General features: G+C 36.0%; 1 protein-coding gene across 2 annotated transcripts; it reads left to right on the top strand.

Annotated features, from left to right (window-relative positions):
- Positions 1–16: 16 nt before the first annotated feature.
- LOC148957306 (ribosome biogenesis protein BMS1 homolog) lies at positions 17–15,091 on the top strand. 2 transcript variants are annotated; one of them, XM_089115484.1, is made up of 25 exons: positions 17–401; positions 1,400–1,479; positions 1,751–1,939; positions 2,363–2,505; positions 3,057–3,178; positions 3,618–3,763; positions 3,910–3,975; positions 4,325–4,423; positions 5,121–5,155; positions 5,813–6,031; positions 6,080–6,137; positions 6,507–6,594; positions 7,736–7,837; positions 8,109–8,372; positions 9,548–9,734; positions 10,066–10,150; positions 10,395–10,583; positions 11,124–11,304; positions 11,447–11,505; positions 11,671–11,793; positions 12,455–12,550; positions 12,692–12,743; positions 13,707–13,882; positions 14,098–14,256; positions 14,646–15,091. In XM_089115484.1, the coding sequence occupies exons 1-25, from the start codon at positions 62–64 to the stop codon at positions 14,859–14,861; spliced, it is 3,474 nt and encodes a 1,157-aa protein (XP_088971610.1). In that variant the 5' UTR covers positions 17–61; the 3' UTR covers positions 14,862–15,091. The 2 variants fall into 2 exon arrangements, with proteins under 2 accessions (XP_088971610.1, XP_088971609.1); XM_089115483.1 differs by having other exon boundaries at positions 5,813–6,137.
- The last annotated feature ends 83 nt before the right edge of the window (positions 15,092–15,174 follow it).

Genomic DNA, 15,174 nt, shown 5'->3' with positions numbered 1-15,174 from the left:
ACAACAGCTCGCTGAACAAAAACGTGATTGAAAACATGGCGCATGGGGTAAAGCAGTGAAAATGGAAGACGATTCGAAGAAAGCACACAGGAAAAGACAAGCTGGCCCTAAGGCCGAAAAAAGAGCAAAAGGAAAATCGAATCCTGATAAGAAGAATTCAAAGGCATTTGGTTTTCAATCAGTGAAGAAGGCAGCGAGAACTTTTCATCGAAAACAAGACCTTGAGACTAAAAAACAGCATGTGCCAGTTGTCGATAGAACGCCTTTAGAGCCCCCTCCAATAGTTGTAGGGATTGTTGGTCCACCAAAAGTTGGAAAGACAACCCTGATACGTTCACTGATAAAAAATTTCACGCGAGAGAAATTTTCAGATATACGAGGACCTGTTACTTTAGTGTCGGGTAAGCGTTATTTCTCTTTGGTTCTTACTTTGAAATTCCTCCTGATCCCTACATATTACACCATTTTTACCCCTTCAATGGTGGATCCAGGAGCCACGACCCCAGGTCCCTCAGAAGGAGCCCTACACTGGGAATGCACTGGTAATGTGGCTTGGTGCACTGACTGGGAATGTTTTATCTGGGGCTAATGTCTGTGCCGAAAAATTTCATGTTTGATAATAACCGGACCAGGGTGCATTCCATGTACTTAGGCCCGAAGACCTTGGCCTGCCGCACACCCAGGTTTTTTTGGTGTTCGGCATGGAAGCCAATAAACAATTTTTTGGCGTACTTTAAATGTTTGTGAGTTGGCATGCTTAACATGTACATAGTTAATGTAAAACAAAGACTCAAACAACACAGTTTTCTCTAATAATCAGTTTTCTTTGTCTGGCGCAACAATTTTTACAGTTTTACTAACTGCACCTATATTTTCGGCATACCTAAACAAATGCCCAGGTGGACCCAGGTTGACATGGAATGCACCCTGGTAACCGGAATACAGGCCAATTTCTATTCTATGATTTTATCAATAATTGAGGCTCTTCTTGACTCAATGCGCTGGATTCCTGTATGCACAGCATGTTATGGTGCATGCAAGATGCCAACATGGTATCATTGAGGGCACACCTTAAAACTAGATACATTCGTTTTAAATATGGAAAAACTTATAGTTCTGGCACACCTAGCATTTTGGGGCAATTTTCGGGGAATCTGAGTCCCCCCCCCCAGATCTTGTCAAAATTGGTCAAACTGTCTCAGCAAAAAGGCTGGATTCACACTTAAATCTGTGCTGCAACTGCGCAAATTTTTTCAAATTACAAAAATGCTCGGATAGAATTTGAGGAAAGAATTCTCTGTGTTTTGTTAATCATGAAATTCATATCTCTTTTATTGATTAGCTTTTTCCTTATATATATGTAATTTTCTTCCTGAGGAAAGACATCTTTTCTTTATAGGTAAAAAGCAGAGGATCACTTTCATTGAATGCAATAATGATATCTGCTGCATGATTGATATTGCTAAAATGGCAGATTTGGTAAATATGTCTATATATATATTAATTGCAAAAATTCCCGTATAAAATTGTGGAAGAAAAATTCACTTTGTTTTCTACTACAAATCATGTTGACCTTGTAGCCCACATATTAAGCTTGTATGTTGAGATCTTGATGGCCAAAGCTGGATAGCCCACTATTAGAAAGAGTAGGTTTGACATATTAGACTTTTCCATTGAAAATATATACATGTGTAATTGGAGACTTTTTTGCAAAGATTTCTCAGAAATAAATTAGTTTTCAATGTTTCAGGTGCTATTGCTTATTGATGCAAGTTTTGGATTTGAAATGGAAATTTTTGAGTTCTTAAACATAGCACAAGTGCATGGATTCCCTAAGATAATGGGAGTTCTAACACACCTTGATCTCATGAAAAACAACAAATCGCTAAAAAAGATTAAGAAGAAGATGAAGCAGAGATTCTGGACAGAGGTTTACCAGGTTTGTTTAAAATTATGACATCTTCATTTCATGAAAATTTTACCTATTTATATAAAAGCATATTTTTAAAGCATATTTTTGTCTATATCCTTATCTCACTGAAGCTTAGGAAGTCTTTTCTGCAACATATTCTTTTAATGTTTTCTACTAAGCTTTCAGGGTATTTTCTTGTTACTTCTGTTTACTTGTTTTTGAAAACTAAATCCTTGATCAGAGAAGAAGTTTTGCTGTTTTTGAATACTTTAATATGGCATAAGTTTGCTGAGACCTTTCTTTTTGTGGAGTTGATAATTAAAACTATACTCTAGCACCTGTTTTGTTCTACATCTTTTTTTTTAGTTTTATCAAATTAACTTTATAAATGGAAAGTGTATTACTGAAAGCTTCAGATTATAACCACGTGTCTCGTCTAAATTCATATAGGGAGCCAAGCTCTTCAATCTGTCTGGTATCACACATGGAAGTTATTCAAAAACTGAAATACATAATCTTGGGAGATTCATTTCTGTGATGAAATTTAGACCATTAAAGTGGAGAACTACCCATCCTCATATATTTGCAGACAGGTAATGTTTAGAAAGGAATTTTTATTCAGGCTTTTCAGAATATATAGTTCTCTTAACTATTGCTTTTGATTGAAAAATAATACAGTAAACTTCAATGTTTCAAATTTTTCCATTCATTTCAGCAATCTTCAACTTTGTGTAACTTTCTGCCTTTGCTCAAGAAGACCTATTGTTGTCAAACACATTCTTGTCAAATTTCATTCATGATTTGCTTGGTTACCATCTCTCCTGGCAAAGTGTTTTGTTTAATAAAATTTAATAGCAAACTCATTAATTCAACATTGCTGTTAAAATTTTATAATATTTCAAATCTGTAAAAATTTACACACTTGCAGCTTCTTGCAAAATTTTTAAAAAAAGATCAAGTAATTAAATATCAATATTGTGTCAATAACCCAAGAAACATGAAACTGGAATTGGAAAAAAGTAAAAGCAATTTGAAATATATCCAGTGTAATGAATCATGTGAACTGTAAAATATATTCATATTTCTACCATCAAAGTTTTGGTTGCAAGTTCTAATGCCAATTTATATCTCATTGTCCGTACAGGCTGGAAGATTTAACTGACCCAGAGTCCATTCGGCAACAACCAAATGCAGACAGAACAGTCTGTCTATATGGTTATGTTAGAGGAGCTCATTTACGATATAATTCAAAGGTTCACATCATGGGTAAGCTTGTATTCTGACATTCAGAAATAAACAAAGTCTGTCTCTTGACGGTCTATAAGCTTTTGAGCTTTGATACTTCTATTTTAATTCTTAATAGTTATGGATACCTTGATCTGTAAATTACATTTTTTTATTGCTTAGTTGATTATGATAAACAAATGATTAATAATACTTGGCTTATATCAAGTTGCCTTACTTAATCAGGCTTCCAACAGGTAGGAAGTTTTGAAATTTGTCTTAATTTGTACCATTAAGAGTTTCAAACTAGCATTATGGCTATTGTAGTATTGGAAAGTAGTGAAATCCTTTAGAAGAATGGATCTTTTTCTATCACAATACATTTGTGTCATTGAAAGCTTTCCTTCTAAGCACATTGGAGAGCCATGTTATTTTGAAAATATTCATGTTACTGACAACATTAATAAACATCTTTCTACAGGTTGTGGTGATTATAACTTGCGAGAGATAAGCTATCTACCTGATCCATGTCCTTTACCAGAAAAGGAGAAGCGAAGGTCTTTGAATGAGAAGGAACGGCTTGTTTATGCACCAATGTCAGGGGTTGGTGGGGTTGTTTATGACAAGGTAAAGTGACCGTTAGTAGTTTTAGCTTGTGTTTGAATCGTTGCTTATACAGCAAGCTTCCTTTTGAATTTAATTTGTTTATTTTGAGGCTTAAAGGAAAGACACAAGTGTTATTGATATAATGGTTTTTGTTTATCTCATGGTAGGATGCTGTATATATTGATCTTGGGGGCAGCAGAGAGGGCCAAAAGGCTAGAGACAAAACTAACTCGGTAAGACTTCAAGATTAAACTTTGTTTCCAAGAAACTTCTTCATATGAATATTTGCACCTATATAAATTGACACCTATTAAATTGGCACCAATAAAAACATTCCAACCGCTGATGAATTCGCTGAGGATTTTGCTCGAGTGGAAACCAGCCTAAAGATATATTCATTTAGAGTTTAAACTTTAAATGAGCATTAAAGCATACTTCATACAAAATTACCCACATTAATCTAATGAAACAAAGTAAGACATTTCCAGTTGATTACAGTAATAAAAAGTGTTGTTTCGTGTTTTGCTGCTGTCATAAAGTCACATAACTGATATGTCTAAATGAATTTTCTGTTATAAGCAGGATATGCAAGAAGATGACAACGAACTCGTATCATCGTTGCTTGATACTAAATCGACAATAGATGCAAAGATGTCCGCCAGTCGTCTGACTTTGTTTAAGGTTGGTTTACCTTGTTATTATTTGACTTTTGTTTCATCAAAGAAAACCTTATTCCTGGCGAAAAATTTACTCCCATCAAGAGAAAAGTTTGCTGGTTATTGCTGCTTTTTTATGCTTTTTAAAAAGACTGATTTGAAATTGCTCCTTCTATTCTTTGATCGCTTTTTGCGAGTATTGTTTTTTGTTCTTTGATTTGATTAGATCAATTAAAAAATTGTTGAAAGCAATGCAGAAAATGGCCTTAAAAGCAATCTGTCCTCTCAATGATTGGCTAAAGTTAACAATAGCTCATCCCGCCTTAACGGATTGCACTGCTCGCATTGGCTGGCCTAGCTGCGGTAGTGGACGACATTTAAAACTGCGAGCAAAAGGTGGTCGGAAATGGCAAAAAATATTTAATAACTGAAATTGAATGATGATAATGGAAGCATTTCTTTTCCCTTTTGACATATCTGTCGCAGAAACCAAACAGAGAACCACATTTTTTTAGCCACAGCTTCACTACAACAGGAACACAACAATTTGATTCAAAAGCTCTGGAATCAAAGTTGTCACTGATTGGTCTAAATCGTTTAATTATCTATCAAGCTCAGTGGTGCGTGAATTTCACTCCCGTGAAAATAAAATTGAGCACAATAGGGGACAGACTGTCTTTAAACTTATGAAAACTAATTGAATTTTTATCTTGGTGGTTTAGAACTCTCAATCGATGATTTCACAAGATGTTGAAGGGTAAGTTTTATTTATTTCTTGGTACATTCCGGTTATCATAAATTTTAAAGATATTTGCACAATAGTGGTTTTAAATCAACTCTGCTATTTATAATTGGCAACTGATTCGAATGGCTGATTGTTAAAAAAACATATATATGCTACTAGTCAGATTCTAAACAACCCCGAGAAATGCAAATATTTAAGTTTATTTCCATAGATTTTGAGTACGCTGTGGTGTGTAGAACAGGATATTGCGAAGTTGCAACTCTATGCTTAAAGGAATCTTCAGGCAATTAAAAATGCGTCTCGGTGTTGCAACTTAGCTTCTTACGGTTCTAGACACCAAACCGTGTACAGTCCTGTCTTTACTGTTTCCAGTATTTTATGTCAGCCAGATACAGAAAAAAATATTTTAATTAGTATTTTATTCAGACAGCTTTTAAACCACAAACGTCTTTGATAAGCCCTTTCACAGTATAATACAGTCAGTATAAAGTTGCTCAGAAAAACTTCCACTTGTTTCCGTTCAATATGCTATGTTTGATCCGTTGTCTCCCTCTATGGAATGCCAAGTAGCCCAGAGAACATCATTTGAGCCTTAGTTTAATGACTATTGTAGCTTGCCTGAAAAATGCGTTTCGCCATAGTTTTTAGTTGCCATTACTCTATTAACAGGGATCTTAAGTGGACCCTGCCATCGCATGAGACAGTATCATCTGACGACAATCGAATAAGGCGGAAAGTTGTTTTTGATGGAGAAGACGACGGTGATAACGACAAAGAGAACATGGATGAAAAAGATGAGAGTGACGAGGAGAACAGCGACGAGGAGAACAGCGACGAGGAGAGTGAGGGTGTGAGTGGTGACGATAGTGATGGCGGCGAGGATGGCGGCGAGGATGGCGACGAGGATGGCGACGAGGATGGCGGCGAGGATGGCGGTGACGGAGTATATTTCGACGGCGATGAAGATCAGCCTGCTAGTAAAAAGAGTAAAAAGGTATCTTCGTTTTTATTGCAATAAATATAAAGTCAACTCTACGATAAAACGGGTTTTGTATTAATCTCAGTTGTTTGAAAAACGTTTGATGTACCCCGTTTTCAAAAAGCGCATCTGTAGATCTCATCTGGATGGGATCCCGTGTAAACGCCTAGTATCCGGATACATTTGAATCCGATCTGGTCCAGTTCTCGTGTAAACAGGGTCTGAAAGAACAACCCGCGTCCTTTCCTTTAGAAGTATTCCCCTTTTGAGACGGCATCTGAATGGATTTCATCAAGTATTGTTAATCACTGTCGTAAGTCTATGTTCAACATGCGGTAATTTTAGGCATAGAAGAATTTTATAAATTTCATCTTTTTCTGCTAGGAAACGTTTGATGAAGAGATTCAATTTGAAGATGACGAAGAAGACGACGAAGAGGTGGAAATCGATGATTCGAAATTTTCTATGGAAGGTTTGAATAAATAAAGCTTTTCTGTCTTGTAACTTTGTGATATGAAGCAATATATCATCAAGCAACCATCTAATGTGAACCTACATTCCCGTACAGTGGCGGACACTTGGTAGGGGGCAAGGGGGGGGGGGGCGATTGCCCCCCAATACTTTAGAGGACAATGGTCTTCTGTTCTAAAACAATGGGAAATGCGACGTCATCTTATTAAAACTATAGGCTTGCCCCCCCCCCAATATTTGACCAAGTGTCCGCCCCTGTTCCCGTCTTTATCGTAAATGGTTTTGTTAATATAATGCACCGAGTGTTTGCAATGTTATGCCAAAGCAGAATAAGAATTTTGATCGCTGACTTTCCTCATATAGATGAAATAAAAGAATAGAATAAATGATTGAAACAGTAACGTTTTTAGTGTTTAGAGTAGACAATTTAGAAGAAGGGATATGTAGGTAATTAGGTAGCACTGAAAATAATATTTTGTTTTTTGTATTTGTTTCTGCCTAGCAGCGGAAAGTAGTTTTTGCGACAGTGCGAGTATATGATTATTGAGCAGTGATGGTTTCTCTCGAAAAGACAACACCTTCTGACTCCCACGCCTTGTATAACAGAGGGCTGATAACAATCCTCATTCTAAATGAAAGTGTCATCATGCCAGGGACTAGTTTGGTTCTACCTCTGATTGAAGTCACTAAATTTTCATGTAATCTCTTTTAATTGAGGAATAATAATTATTCTTGAAATGAAAGAACCTGTTTGTTTCATCTTCTGTGAATCAGCCTCAGAATATATGCAAAACCAAAGTGCTCTTAAATTATATAATAGAAGTGTCGTTGTATATTGATGAAAAATGCAACCAGAATTGCACAGCGTAAACTAATTTTAAAACATTGTTGTAAGTCTATCTAAAGAGCACAAATTGCCATTTGATACAAGGGTAATACAGGGGTATTTCCCAGATGGTGAACAGATGGGCTCCAAAGCTAAGCTCGGGCGTTGGTTGAAAAATCGCTAAGCATTGCTTCAACCCATCATCTGTTTTATTCGAAATATCCTTTATATAAAATATTTTACAATAATTGTTTATAACCAAAGTATAAAAAAGTCCATCCTGCTTCTTATGTCAGTTTCGACCATTCCATTACAGATCTTGAAAAGTGGAAAGAAAACTTCAAGCGAAGGCTCCTGCCTCAGCTTATGCAAGGACAAAACAAAACAAGGGATTTGAAAGCGCTGATATACAACCAAGGTATGGCTTACTCCACGCTGATTTTGATATCCGAATAGCTCACTGTTCTTGCATGGGTGAAGGTGATATATTTATTTTAAGATAACCATGAATTTACATCACTACAGAGCCTTTTCCAGTTTTTCCAGCATTTACAAAAGTGTGGACTTTCATTTTAAGTGTTAACTTGAAGAATGTAACTTATGCACTTTGTTGAGTGGTTGAGTAAAATCTTAATATACCATACATCCGCTGCAAAGTCTGATTACATCTATTTTTTGTACCATTGTAGATAGAAATATGTCTAAGCAAGGAAGGACTGACGAAGAAGAAGATTCTAATGAGATGGTTGGTGGATTGTTTTCCATTAAGACTCCGGGAAAGAATCTGAATAGCACGATACTGCACCAAAGAGATTGCACGCGTGAGCAATCTTGCGTGCAGTATTCGAATGAAGAAGATCTCCAGATGCTCTATGAGTCGATCAAGAACTGTTTTGTATCTAGGAATTCTTCAGGAGATCGAAAGATGGCGGATGATGAGCTGAACGAAGATGGTAAATATCAACCATTTCATTTGTTATGTAATACATTTGTTATTTGTGATTCTATTTGCGATTACATTCGCTATATATGAGACTATTTGCGATCACTGTTGCTGTTAGTGAGTCTGTTTGTGATTACATTTGCTATAAATGAGACTATTTGGGATCACTATTGTTGTTAGTGAGGCTGTTTGCAATTACATTTGCTATTAGTGGGACTATTTGTGATTACTTTTGCTGTTAGTGAGTCTCTTCGCGATTACATTCACTATATGTGAGACTATTTGCAATCATTGTTACTGTAAGTGAGTCTGTTTGCGATTACATTTGCTATAAGTGAGACTATTTGCGATCACTATTGTTGTTAATGCGGCTCTTTGCAATTACATTTGCTATTAGTGGGACTAATTATGATTACTTTTGCTGTTAGTGAGTCTGTTCGCGATTACATTCACTATATGTGAGACTATTTGCAATCATTGTTACTGTTAGTGAGTCTGTTTGCGATTACATTTGCTATAGGTGAGACTATTTGCGATCACTATTGTTGTTGGTAAGGCTGCTTGCGATTAAATTTGCTGTTAGTGAGACTATTCACGATAACTGTTGCTGTTAGTGAGTCTGTTTGCAATTAACCATATTGTAAGTGAGTATATGAGCGAATACATTTGTTGTTACTGAGTTGTATAAGTATTGCAACAAAACGTTTTTAAATTATGTCCTTCATTTTATCAGCTCTTCAAGTGAAATATCCTTTCAAATAGTAATAGAAAAGAAATGTTTCCAAAAGTTGCAGATGTTTTTAGAAGTAAATCAGGAAAATCTAGTCATCAATTTTCCATTCAATTACAGATATTAATTGGATTTTTCTTAGCTGTATATTTAAAATCATACGTGTGCTTTCTGGCATATTCTTTCAATTTTCATCGCCCAGAATATTGATCCTTTACTACTTATATTATGACACAAAACTTGATTCTCAGTACTGTTAGAAGGTGACAGAACTTCAACATTGCAAGAGCCTTATATCTACGATTCTAGATTTGTAGTTTATGTGTATTCATGAACTTTTCTTCAAATATATAACAATGCAAAGTGCTGGGGTTTTTTGTTCATTGTGACTGTTAATTGGTTAATCGTGATAATTATTATATGTAATTAACTGAGTTTTTTCTGGCTGTTTAAAGATGATGATGAACTGTTTGGCGACTTCGAAGACCTTGAGGCGGGTGATTCACTACCGAATGACGAGCTAAACCAAGATGATGCCGAATCGAGCTCTGGCTCGGATGCCGATGAGAAAATGGATGACGTGGACGAGGATGAAAAACGGCGGGAAGAAAAAATGAATCTGAAAAAGAATTTTGATGCTGAATATCCTTTCATTGTTTACAAAGATGCTACCATGATCCTTTGCCAACACCCTGGTATCAATACCCATTCAACGGGCCAGCATTCTTGTCTCAATTGGTCCTTTTTACAGTTAAAGTCATGTGAATTTAAGTCCGGAAATAAACAATATAACTTTCCACTAGTGTCCTTGTTACGGATATTTTGAACCAGCAGATTATTGCTTATGGTATCTTGCTTTTGTTTCTTTTTACACAGAAATCGCCATTTTGCTATTTTAGTAATTTACACGTAAATAGGTTCTTAGATTCCAGTGCCTCGTGGTTTAAGTGTTATTAAACCTTGACTATGTCAAGTATGACAATGAAACGGACAAAGAAAAGGATGGCGACGCCTCTTACTACGAAGAGCTCAAGAGGGAGCTGAGTCAACAAGGACAGGTCAGTTCCGAACTTCAAAGATCTTCACAATGAAATGTCTAGGGCATTTTTAGTCACTTTCCATGCTAACGGTACCAACGAGACGTCTTGTCTTGGTTCATTAAGGCTACTTTAATAAGTCAGCTTTTGACGAGGGTTCTGTGACAATTTATGTAACAACTTTCTTACCTGCTTGCTATCTTTCTTTCCTGTCTGCACACCGAGAAATTCTTTGTTCCAATGCTATACTTTTATTCCACAACAGCTAAACGCACAAGAATTCCAAGACATGGACGATGATGTTCGTGTACAGTACGAAGGATTTCGTCCGGGGATGTACGTTCGTGTTGAGATCCATTCGATGCCAGCTGAATTTGTTCAGAATTTTGAACCCTCGTATCCGGTTGTCCTTGGTGGTCTCCTGGCAGGGGAAGATAACATCGGATTCATACAGGTATATATTGGAATTGCATTGATGCTGATGCTTCAATGGTTTTTTTAAACTGAAACTTCATATCTATAGGCTAACAGCATGAATTGATTTTTATTTGATAACGTCAAAGAGTAGCTATACTTTTCATGCTCCCACTTGCATAGATTCTGAATATAAATTATTCGATGCGGAAGCCATCCTTAAATTTTAATTAAAATAAAAAATTTCCTCCGAACGAATTTCACCGGCAAACTGGCTATCGTGCTGTCAGAGAATTTCGTTTATGTTATCTTTGGATGTGCTGTGTATTTAGAAAGTATTTTGAAGGAAGAAAGAGACTTGATGTTGATGTACACAAGTCCAGCAAATTGAACAGCTAAAAAATAAGAAGTGTTTATAGTTTATTGGCTCGTTAATTTTTCAGTGATTGAAAAATATTCAGGTCTGGAAAGAACGATCTTTTTGCAATCTTAGTTAGTCTTGCCTTTAGATAACAAATGGCTGTTTCTCATTATGATCATTGATTTGCAGTTGTAACTTGCAACTATTTTGCTTTTTTAGGCGAGATTTAAGAAGCATCGTTGGCACGATAAGATTCTCAAGAATCGAGACCCCATCATAGTGTCCCTCGGTTGGCGAAGATTTCAGACGTTGCCTCTTTATTCTGTGCAAGACCACAATGGGCGACAGAGAGCCCTCAAGTACACGCCGGAACATCTGCATTGTTTAGCTACTTTCTATGGTAAATTTCATTTGTCTTTTGTCCTGTTCTTGTCTTCTTTTAGTAATTTTATCCTTCTTTATCTCAGAGCCTGTTTTTCACCTAACAATATTTGCCTAGCAGTATCATTGTACCAATGTTGAGTCGATAATTTCTTCACCAGGGCCTGTTACACCTCCAAATACAGGGATATTGGCAGTCCAATCTGTGTCCGGATCAAAAGTAAGTTTAGATTTTCTCTTTTGTAAGCTCCATCTCTATACAACTTCTCAAAGAAGCCACTTGAAAAAATTTCTGTTACCCACTTACGTACATCTCTGTCTATAAGATAACGAGCGCGAAGTTTAAGCAAATCAGTTTCTTCCAATGTCATCCATTTTCTTGCAGTCGAAATTTCGGATCAGTGGCACTGGGGTGATTGTTGACCAAGACAAGTCATCTCAGGTTGTGAAAAAGTTGAAGTTGGTTGGCACACCTCTAAAAGTTTTCAAAAACACGGCTTTCGTAAAGGTAGGGTTTTATACCATATTTTATACAATATTTTATACAATATTCCTCTAATTTGGTTTGCTGTTGTGCAATATTTTGGACCTCAAACAACTGTATTGAACATATCGTAGTGTAAAATAGAAAAAATTAATAATGGCTTTGAAAAAGCAAAAAATTTGAGGCGTACTGTTACTTAAGGATGACTCAAAATGTTTGCTTTTTTCAAAGCTATTTTTAAGTTTTGTTCCACCAAAATATTGTTAACTTATTGAAATGTAAACTAAGTCTCAAGGTTAATAAGGCACTTTCTCCGGAATATTTTCAATTTTTAAAGTACAATTTTTTGAGTATGTATTATTTTTGCGTCTAGTTTTAGTCAAGCCTTTTTACTGCTTTGTTTTCTTTCCCGCAGTATTTCGTATTATTAAAATTGTGTTGATCGTCTTGGCGCATAAGGAAGGTCGTGATAAACGTCAGACACTTTCCTTTGTTAAATATTTCCCATGTTGAGTCTAGACATGTATATTCTTTGTTCTGTTTCTAACATTTTCAAGTGTAGTTTTTATTTCTATCGTTATTTTGGCAAAATCTGCGTTTGTGTTCAGCACGTAATCTAAATGCTATTTATTTAGCTAAATATTTTGAGATTCCTTGCTTATTGTACCTACTACACTCATTCCAGGGAATGTTTAATTCGTCTCTTGAAGTTGCTAAATTCGAGGGAGCGGCGATCAGGACTGTCAGTGGAATAAGAGGCCAGATCAAAAAGGCTGTCAAGGTTTGCATTAAATGCTGATAAGCGTTTGTTTCCTTTCATCAAATTTCACAATGATGAATTTGTCTATCCTAACATGATCTTTAGTATCCTCTAGCCTAATATTGATTAGTTTTAAAATTTCACAAATCAATTTACTTTTAGAACGTGGACGGGGCCTTCCGTGCGACATTTGAGGACAAAATTTTGATGAGTGGTAAGTGGTAAAATTTCTAATTTTCAAATAATCATATCCAAATTAAAAAAAGGCTAAAGATATTTTTGCGTTTGATTGTATAACTTCATATCAAGATTAAGAGCTCTAATAAATTCATTGGATTGAAAGACACAACTTCACCCAGACGTGGGACGGACATTTTGGATGGGTGAGGCTGATTCGATTATTTAAAAGTCACCACACAAAAATCTGGTTTTCAAAGTTTTCACCTTTATTTGAAAACATCAAGTTCACTTCATTTGCCAATTAACTTAATAATCGTTGTCGTGTTTATTTGTTGATGTTTTCTGTTGAATATGTGGCTTAGCACGAAATACAAGTATTTGTTTTTCTCAAGTATGTGATAAGTGGATTAAGCCTCTATGGAGGCTCACTAGCATGCATAAATTGGCATGATATTGTGAAGCTTTCTCAAAGTTTAGGGTTTTTTAGAATGGGTGCTTGTATGAGGGTTGGGGTTTGTTAGAAATTATAACTACCTGGGGGGTGGGAGTTAGTATTATAGGGCTTATACAATGGGTGCACTTAGAAGGAGTGCATTGTCTATTTTTCCCAATAAGAGGTAATCCTTGTGTACAAAAGGTTGGAGTGACATATACAACGTACAGAAAAAGTAAACCTAACCTTGTCTGTAGAATAATACAGGTTGCTGAAGGATGCTACAACTGGGCATATGCGAGGCTGTGAAGTTATTGTATTGTCTTGAAAAGTCTGCGTATATGCACGCCCTACAAGGAGTTTGTTAGCTGTTCATCTAAAACTTTTCTATAGCCACTTCTCCACTTGAGTCTTTATCGAAGCACTGTTTATGTGAAACTTTCAGTATAGCATGTTAAGGTATCTTTGTTCTGACTGCTGATTCGCCTTTTTTACTAGCAACTAGTCCTTAACATACTACTGCATTAAGTACCGCGCTTCAACATTTTGTATTCGCTGTTCTAGACATCGTGTTTTGTCGAACTTGGTACCCAGTTGCCTGCCCAAAATATTACAACCCTGTGACGTCATTATTGCTCAGCAAAGACGACAAGAAAAATTGGACTGGTATGCGCACTGTTGGCGAAATAAGACATGAAAGAGGGCTGAAAGTGGACCAGAATAAGGACTCGTTATACAAGGTAACAAATACATGTTTTAAGTTTTACGGGCTGAAGGGTTTAGTCTGAAAAAACTTGATAATTTTTTGCGATCAAATTCTCCTTCCAGTGTGTATTATTGATCAGAAGATTATTTTTACCAATGCTGAAAAATTCTGTTTTAAATCAATGTATTTTCAATTACATTGTACACCGATGGTTTGAAAGGTGTTAACTGATCGCAAATTACATTTTAGCCAATTGAAAGGAAAACAAGGAGGTTCAACCCTCTGCATATTCCACAAAAGCTACAGAAGGACCTGCCTTTCAAGTCCAAACCAAAGTTAGCAAAGAAACAAAATGGTAAAAAGCAAGATAAACTGACAGCGGTAGTAATGGAACCCCATGAAAAGAAGGTGAGCATGGCAATACGTTGTATTACTAGTTTCATGGTATCTTTGCTCAAGGACCCTGCATTGATTTTGAAAATGGCGAAGGGGGTCTAAAGTTCAGAACAAAGTTATCAATTTTTAATAGTGTACCTTACTTAAATGGAGAGGCCGTGACCCTTTGTCTCTCTGGCCTCTTTTGGCACGGCCCAGTGCATAGCCTGCATAAGACTGCTTATAAAGCGGGGGTTTCGGAGCACATATAAAGAAATAGGTGTGCCTTTTGTATATGGTAATGGAAATGTTATGTGATGCAGTTTACCCTGTAAAATTTTGGTTGCAATAAGAGTTGCAAATCATTTACGATTGTAAGCCGACACTCAGAAATCTGATATGTTTCGTTACCATCCCTCTAGGCCTACAATCTAATGAAAGAGCTGCTAACAATTCAGAAGGACAAGGCCAAGAAACAACGTGAGTCGCTTGACAAAAAGAGGAAAGAATTCAAAAAGAAACTTGTAAAGGACAATGCGAGAAGAGATGCAAAAATTAAAGAAAAGAAGAAAAAGATTTACAAAATTCTAGGGCAAGAGCAGAAAAGAAAAGAAAAACTTGCAGCCAAACGTCCCTGAATTACGTTTCATTGGCAGAAAAAATATGCAGCAAAAAAGGATAGAGGAATTTGCCAGCTGAAATGTTTTTTGTCTTGTCCTTGCTATTCTTGTGATAGATTATTTATCATCTGAAATACGAGTGTATGAAACGAAAGAACATTTCAATAAATGGCATAGTAAATTATACTGGTTTCATGTTTTCAGGTATCGTGTAATTCTTTTCGTTGCATTACAGTCTAAACATTTTCTGAGAAGTAAGTTTTTAGATGTCGAAGACCTTCGGTAGTTTGATACCTTTTTACATATAAAAATAAAGTTTTGTTTTTTTTGA

This window comes from Rhopilema esculentum, unplaced genomic scaffold (genome assembly GCF_057945365.1).
Source record: "Rhopilema esculentum isolate cy_ngs unplaced genomic scaffold, ASM5794536v1 HiC_scaffold_34, whole genome shotgun sequence".
Lineage (NCBI taxonomy): Eukaryota > Metazoa > Cnidaria > Scyphozoa > Rhizostomeae > Rhizostomatidae > Rhopilema > Rhopilema esculentum.
The sequence above is the reverse complement of the archived record's forward strand: the minus strand, read 5'-3'. Positions and strand labels throughout refer to the sequence as shown.